Below are 8,339 nucleotides of genomic sequence, written 5' to 3'. Positions count from 1 at the left end.
ATTGCATGCTAGTATCTCTTCTAGTCATGAATTATTTACTGGAATTAATCATGAACTTGCCTAATATTCCAACACGAATTACCATCCCCAATTCTCCATATAATTCCCCTCTTCACCAGCTCTAGTCCATGCACAATACCTTTTCAAACCGCAGACGAATTTCCAGTAAAAACTGTATCCAACAGACTGCCATGAGGATAGTATCTAGCTTTTAATAGTCGAGCACAAAGACTATCAGGGAACTCTAATAATCTCCAAGCTTGCTTTGCAAGCAAGGCTTGGTTAAACGCACGCATGTCTCTGAAGCCCATGCCACCCTTACTCTTAGGCAGCCTTAGTTTGTCCCAACTCAGCCAAGCCATCTTCTTTTTACCTCTTTTAACTCCCCACCAATGCTGTCTCATCAATTTGGTAAGATCATCACAAACTGATGCAGGTAAGCGGAAAACACTCATAACGTAAGTGGGTATTGCATGTGCCACCGATTTAATTAATATTTCCTTGTTACCAGAGGACATAAATTGCTCACTCCAATCAACTAGTCTCTTCTTTACTCTTTCTTGAGTAGTTTCAAACCTACCCTTATGCATTCTCCCTTCCGGAACCGGTAACCCTAGGTATTTGGGTTCAAAAGCTTCACTTGTTATCTCCAGAATACGTTTAACCTCCACAGACACCACCTCACTGCAATTACCAGAGAAAAGGATGGAACACTTCGAAGGGTTTATGAGTTGACCCGTAGCTCGTGCATAAGTGCTCAACAAACCTTTTACAATAGTTGCTTGCTGCACAGTGGCGTGAAAGAACAACAATGAATCATCTGCGAATAACAAGTGAGATATCATAGGTGCCCGCCGACAAACTTTCACTCCTTCCAACCCCTCCTCCGAAATAGCCTTGTTGACCAACAGAGACAATGCATCAGCAACAAAGAGGAAAAGAAACGGAGACAAGGGATCACCTTGTCGGAGGCCGCGTGAGGGGATGAAGGACTCCAATAATTTTCCATTCAGCTTCACTGAATACTCTTTACCGACGTCACACATACCATAATCCAAGAAATCCACTGCTGTGAGAAACCCCATTTACGTAGAGCATGTCGTGCTTAATTAATGGTGTGTCTTTCATTACATCTTATGTCGTGCTTAATTAATGAATGCAAAAGTTGTCTTAGAAAAGCAGTTTAGCAAATTATTACCCCGATTGGTAGTACAAAAAATATCCGTGACGAACCGACCACAGTTTTCTAAAGATGACACAGCAAGCATAAAATCTTGTGGAAACAAATACAGATTGCAAAACTAAACTAATCAAAGCTCCCCGTGACCGTGCAGTGCTCGAGGAGTGGTATGATGATGGCGATAGCAATGGCATCATGCTGCTTGATTGTGTTCATCAGGTGACCAGGTAGTGTATGCCCGTGGTCGGGCCGCTTCGATCCGCCACCACCTTGAGCACGCTCTCATCACCGCCACCCACACCGCCAGGCTGCTTCTCAAGCACGGCGTATGCGCAGTACTCCACCTCGTAGACCTCCATGCCCGTCGCCCCGAAGCACGCCACCGACGAACCGACGCCCTCCCCTGCAGCAGCAACAAATCGCCTCAACTCACCGGTCCATTGCAGGATTGAATCGAACGATATACCACATATGCGGTGCGATTGTGATTTACTGAATCTAAACTGTTGTGTTTCGCTGTAGAAGAGGCTAAACGCTTTCGAGCTCACCGTGTGTTACCAAGAGTAGGTTCTCGTTGGGGTATTTGTCGGCCAGAGCCTTGATAACACTAGCGTATCTGATCCTTGCCCCCCTCACAGATTCTCCCCACTTGGGTACCTGCAGTGGAAATTGTTTGACAGTTTCAGGTATATATATGATGAATTTGTGTGACAAACTGTTTGTCAATTTGTGCACAAAAGCGGACACAACTGGAAATTAGTGGTGACTTAACAAAATAAGATGTGTCAATGGTGACTGCAAAAAGGAAAGAAATCGCAATCTATGGACCAAGCTGACCTCTGGGAAGAGCGGTTGTGTAGAATGGTCGATGGTTCCAGGTGGTAAGATGGCTTCGAGTTCTGCCTGGTCAGGGAACCACTTCTCGACACTGGGCGCGACCTGGCTGACAAGAGCGCCCATCGCTTCAACATTCATCATCTCAGACAGTCCATACTCGATCGACACCTGAAATTGTCAAAGGGATTCCTTATCACTGCGCATAACTGTTGAGTGCAGGAACAGCAAAGTTGATAGTTCAATCTCTGCACTAGCTTAACCAATCTGCAACACAAAATCCAGCGAACGTAGAAGCACTAATCGCACGAGAGTACAATAAGCTCACAACAGTTGAAGCTAGATTCCACGATGCAACTCGACCACGGTGACAGGGCGGTAGAGGTAAACTAATGCTACAATCACCCTAAATCAGTATCTGTTCCAACAAGTTAAGTTTCTTTCACAGAATCAACTTGAGCGAGTTCAGGTGTGTGCCACACAAAGAACCTTCAGTTCAGGTTTAAGCAACAGGAAGTTAGGAACAGTCATTTTTACTCCAGCTATTCATCGGCTATAAGGGCGCAAATCGGAAAGCTAAACTGTTGTTAGGATTTATTTACCCTAAATCATAATGAGTATCTGTACAAACAGTCAGTCAGTTTAACTTCAGTTCGGTTAACTGAGAGTCTGAAACCTGTCTGGTGTGTTTCAGTTAACTAAAAAACAAGTCAAGTTCAGGCTTGTTAACATGGCGCAGATCCAACCAATATCAACGCGAGCATGAGCGAATGAATCCAACACAGAGCAATGGAGGGAGGGAAGCGAGGAGGGTACCTTGACGCGGGAGGTGTCGAGGGGCACATTGGCGCTGGAGTCGAGGACGGCGGCGAGCGCGGCGTCGTCGGGGACGGCGCAGAGCGCGGCGACGGCCTGGGCGGCGGTCTGGAGGCAGCGGTGGAAGGGGGAGACGAGGACGCGGTGGAGCGCGTAGCCGTCGGCGGCGGCCTGCGCCCGGATGCGCTTGCCGACGGTCCAGGCCCGGAGGACGCCGGCGTCGGTCAGCGGCGGGTCCCACGGCCGCGGCTTGTTGGCCGGCCACATGGGCTCCGCGTGGTCCAGCCGGTCCCCGTGCCGCATCACCACCACCCGCTGCTGCCGCCCCGCCGCCATGGACGCCGGCCGGTCAAGATCAAGCCTTTCGCCCCTCTCCTCTCCTCTGTTTCTTGGAGAAGAGGCGTAGTAGAAGGCAGCGCTGCTGGGACTGTTCCTCTCTGGAACTTTTTTGAACAACAACCACCATCTTCCCCATTTTAAACAGAAAAAAAGGCCGACGTTTTCAATTGATTTGTTTTCATACTTATTTACAACAATGATTGCAAAGTCGACTTGTGAACAACTCTTGTTTATATTTCCAATGATTTTGAAACAAACAAATGGAGTAGATAAAATACCATCTTCTTCTTTTTCCCCTGATCATTTCAAACAAACAAAAGAGATATAGTAGTAGATAAAATGTTGATCATCACACATAAAATATTTGCAAATATATCTCTGAAACAACCAACTTGTTTTTAAACCCAGGAAGGCAAAGGCCGAAGCTTTCAATTTGTGTTTCTTCTTTCAATTTTATACTAGTAGCATTATTATTACAACAGATAATAATGATTATAAAATCGACTTGTGAACAACTCTTCTTATTCAGGTTTCCAACAATTTTGAATCGCAAATTTAACAGATAAGATATCTGCAGAAGTCGACTTGCGTGCGAACAACTCTTCCTCTCTTTCCTCTACTGACCATTTCAAACAAACAAATGAGATATAATCCTACCTCTCTACTTTTCTCTACCTGTTATCTGCATTCTATATATGAAGTACTCCCTCCGTTCCAAAATAGATGACTCAACTTTGTACTAAGTTTATATTAAAGTTAGTACAAAGTTGAGTCATCTACTCCCTCCGTTCCTAAATACTTGTCTTTCTAGGCATTTCAACAAGTGACTACATACGGAGTAAAATGAGTGAATCTACACTCTAAAATATGTCTACATACATCCGTATGTGATATTCATTTGAAATGCCTAGAAAGACAAGTATTTAGGAACGGAGGGAGTAGTAGATAGAATGCTGATCATCACACATACAATATTTGCAAAAATATTTCTTAATCTCCTACTTCTCTCTACCTGTTATCTCCACCTAAACAGGGACAAGGACAGGTAAAAAGGTCAACTTACAGGTGCAAGTACATGACACCTGTCCATCTCTCCTCACAGCCAATCAACACATGACATGAGATGATCACATTCATCATGTACTAGACAAACAGTGATGTGCGCAACAATACCACAATCCAATTCATTCAACACATAATCACCCAACATTCATTCTTACTACTGAATCCAACATAACCAGGTGAGGTGAGACAGACAGAGGATTCAGTGTTCAGATGCTAAACTCCAGCCAACATATTCACAAGCATTCGTAGATTGTAGAGCGCATACATTGCCGCGTCCCCCGTTTATTCAAGCTTCTCCTACCGAAAAGAAGACGGTGCTTAGTTCTACGGGATCAGCAGTACGGACCCCGAGGTCTTCCGGGCCTCGAGGTCGGCGTGGGCGCGGGCCGCCTCGGACAGCGGGTAGGTGTGCTTCACGCGGGTGTGCAGCACCCCGTTGGCCACGTTGGCAAACACCTCGCCCGCCGCCTCCAGCAGCTCGTCGCGGGTGCCCGTGTAGTGCATCACGCTCGGCCTCGTCAGGAAAAGCGACTTCGACGCCAGGTCGCCCATGGAGATCGGGTCAGGCGAGCCTGAGGACTGCCCGAACGACACCAGGAAACCGCGGGACGCCAGGCACTCCAGGGATGCCTGCACACATGAACAGATCAGGTGTCATTACTCATGTCAGTATGACAACATGCATATGTATGTAAACTCATAACATGAATTAATGGGGAAAAAAGATAAGAGGCGATATATCAGGTAGTTACACAAACGCCATACAAGAAGGCCATGGGCTGCAGCCAAAACACTAGATAACATGCTGTGTCTATTGAAAGATATGAAAATGCAGGTGGCGTAGTTGCAACCAATTATGCCCAGGATTGCTACTGAGTCATGACGATGCGAAGGGAAACACCAACCGTTTATTTTGAAATGGGTGCTCAGATCATATTAACAAGGTATTAATTATATATTAGTTATTCTTTTTATTAGTGGGATGGCGCAACACGAGCAGATCATGTTCAGATCTCAGTATTCAGATGTTCTGCCAATAGTAGTTCTACGCAAAGTATCATCGAAAGGATAAAAAAAATGTATTCCTAGTGAATCAAGCTTCCAAACTAGGACCTGGTACAGCAATCTTACCTTGTATGTGTCCTTTCCAACAGAATCATAGACCACATTTACACCTTTTCCACCTGTAATCTCCTTGACTCTGGTTGCAACATCTTCCTTTGTGTAGATGATCATATGGTGACATCCATCAAAATGTGCGTGTGTGGCTTTCTCTTCATTTGAAACAGTTCCAATGACAGTGGCACCAAGGGCGTTTGCCCATTGACAAAGGAGTGATCCAACTCCACCAGCAGCAGCGTGGACGAGAACGGTATGGCCGGTCTCAACCTGCATGGTAATCAAAATGCAGTCAAGCTTTTTGTCATGGCAATCGGGTGAATCATCATGAAGCAATGTTGATCCCTGAGCATATGTAACATATGCACACACAGTACTTACAGGTTGTAGAGATCCAACATATATATGCTGTAGAGGTTAGCAATTATTTTTGCAATAATCCATGATAACGAAAATCCCCATGTTCACTCTTACAGTGGATCGCTTTATATTAGTATATGATGTATGAACACCTTGCACTAAAAAGCAGTTTAAATTGCTTATCAGGCCTTCAACAAGCAACACGTAATCAATAGTAATCATGCCCCTCGATACATACAGTGTGTTTTATCCATCTAGGTGCTCCGATTGACCTATGCACAATTCTTAACTTTAGGACTTTATTAGTATGTCACACAACACTACAACACGAACAAGACAGAATGTACCTTAAATATGCGGCGAACTAGCATATGAACAGTCATCCCCTTGAGCATGATGGCAGCCGCTGTCTTGTGATTTACTGAAGGTGGGACAGGAACAGCAACATCGGCTGGAATAATCTGCTCTTCAGCATAAGAGCCCATAGGCTTGCCTGCGTACGCGACAACATCCCCGACTTTCCTGCCGGTCAGTCCGGGCCCCACGGCAGTCACCACGCCAACAGCTTCCATGCCTGGAGGTGGAACAGACCATAAAGCTAGAGAATAATAGAACAGAAACACTGATAACGGTGCAAAGCACAACCCACAAGCCAATTGATACAAGCAACGGTCTGATGCCATATAATACATGTCACCAGGTAACACAAGAGAGCAGCAATTCTTCTTTGAGCAATAAAATAAATTGGACCAATTAGTCTTATGTTCAGGGAGCAATGATCTCGAGAGAATCATGCGTCTGAGCATCTAAAAGAGCCGACGGCCAAACTTATGAGACATCTCTGAACCTAGGTAAGTGAGACAATGTTTGGTTTGAGTGGCAATAGGCCCGTAGCAATTCTGAGAGCTTGCAAAAACGTCTTATATTATGGGACGGAGGGAGTATAAAATTAGTTGGACCATTTGGTGTGACACTCAGTGAGCAATGATCTCGAGAATCCTGCCCCTGAGCATTTACACCAACTGACCATCGATCAAATCAAACTATGGCGTGTCAACTACTCCCTCTGTCCCATAATATAGGACGTTTTTGCAGTTCAAATTGAACTGCAAAAACGTCTTACATTATGGGACAGTGTAGTAGTAAAATGGTAAGTGGGACAGCGTTAGTTTGAGTGGCAACTGGCCCGGGATAGATACGGTTTCTTCAGTTTCGTCAGCAACAGCAAGCTATCATATATCAATCTAGTGGAAATCTGTTCTAGGGTTGGGTACGGTACCGGGGGTGAAGGGGAGGGGAGCGGGGTAGACGCCCTTGCGGAAGTAGACGTCGATGAAGTTGACGCCGATGGCGGTGTTCCGGATCCGGATCTCGCCGTCCCCGGGCTCGCCCACCTCCACATCCTCCCACCGCAGCGCCTGCGCACCAGGAATCGATTAGAAAAGAGAAGCCCTTACCCTCGGCCCGGAAAACAAAGAGGGGATCGGCTTGCCTCGGGGCCGCCGAGCTCGTGGACCCTGATGGCCTTCACCATCGGCGCCGGATCGCTGGCGGAGCAGCAGCAGCGGAGGCGGAGGCGGAGGTGGAGGCGGGCAGCGGGGTGCGAGTTGGAGCGGCGGGGAGTGACGGCGACAGGAGTAGCGGCAGGGGAGGGGGAGGAGAAGACGGATTGGAAGGGTGCCAGGCGAGTGGAGCGGGGCGTCAATGTCATCGATCGGCCACGTCGTCTACGTGCCACCTTCCATCCATTGATATTACCTTCCCTCTCTTTTTTGTAAATCAAAATCCAATCATCCCAAAGTTTGTTACCAAAAGATAAAATCAGTCCCGATAAATGTTGACCATGCCCGAGTTTGTTGGGCCACCTACCAAAAGGCTTCTCGTGTGCCATCTCCGTTAAGCTTTATCTTGCTCTCCGGAGGCGATCCTGGTCTACACCGATCTTCGGTTAAATCAAGGTGGATGCGCCTACATCCTCGTCTGACGCGGGCCCTTGGACAGAGGATAACCTAGTTGAGATCCTGAAGCATATGGACCTACATGATAACGAATTAGATGATGTCGTCTTCGGGAAAGCAGAAGTGGAGCAGATGGAGGCGGAAAAGCGTTGGCTAGCGGTGGGAAGATTGAATACCGATCGTTATTTTAGCGGAACTACTGCGATGTTTCAGCATATGAAATTCGTGTGGAGCTTGTCCCATATCCCAAAGTTTAGAGAAGCGGGAGAGAGCTTGTTTGTGTTCCAAATATTTTGCCTAGGCTATTGGAAGAAGGTTGTGCATGGGGCCCGTGGATTCATAAAGTTCCTGACTTGTATTGTCATGAAAAGGTGGTGGTCAACTAGCTCGTCGAATTGGCAGGTAAGAGAGGCACAACTATCCATGTGCGCTATATTGGGGAACTATGTGCGAGTCCATGCTCATGTGCTTGCTGCAAAGCCTTTGACCTGATTTACTCCATTGACAACTGAAGGAGAAGGATCACACATGTTGTTGGTTAAGTATGAGAAAATTCCCTTTTTCTACGAGGTTTGCAGTTTGATGGATCATGGTTTGAGGAGTGTGGCAATGGAGTTTGGAAGGAGAAAGAAAGTAGTGGGGCAGGAGCTTGCTGATCACCCAGAGAA

At 46.5% G+C, this 8,339-nt stretch overlaps 2 protein-coding genes across 2 annotated transcripts; both read right to left on the bottom strand.

Annotated features, from left to right (window-relative positions):
• Positions 1–1,165: 1,165 nt before the first annotated feature.
• On the bottom strand, positions 1,166–3,291 carry LOC109754443 (uncharacterized). Its single transcript, XM_020313353.4, has 4 exons — positions 2,831–3,291; positions 2,018–2,185; positions 1,729–1,837; positions 1,166–1,583 (listed from the first exon to the last, which is right to left on the bottom strand). Exons 1-4 carry the CDS (start codon positions 3,164–3,166, stop codon positions 1,396–1,398), a joined length of 801 nt encoding a protein of 266 aa, XP_020168942.1. The 5' UTR covers positions 3,167–3,291; the 3' UTR covers positions 1,166–1,395.
• Positions 3,292–4,329: 1,038 nt separating this feature from the next.
• Positions 4,330–7,455, bottom strand: LOC109754442 (uncharacterized). The gene is made up of 5 exons (XM_020313352.4): positions 7,206–7,455; positions 6,993–7,131; positions 6,061–6,287; positions 5,366–5,623; positions 4,330–4,864 (listed from the first exon to the last, which is right to left on the bottom strand). Exons 1-5 carry the CDS (start codon positions 7,422–7,424, stop codon positions 4,559–4,561), a joined length of 1,149 nt encoding a protein of 382 aa, XP_020168941.1. The 5' UTR covers positions 7,425–7,455; the 3' UTR covers positions 4,330–4,558.
• Between the last annotated feature and the right edge of the window lie 884 nt (positions 7,456–8,339).

This window comes from Aegilops tauschii, chromosome 4, assembly GCF_002575655.3.
Source record: "Aegilops tauschii subsp. strangulata cultivar AL8/78 chromosome 4, Aet v6.0, whole genome shotgun sequence".
NCBI lineage: Eukaryota > Viridiplantae > Streptophyta > Magnoliopsida > Poales > Poaceae > Aegilops > Aegilops tauschii.
Note: the sequence above shows the minus strand (reverse complement) of the source record. Positions and strands in the feature narration are given on the sequence as shown.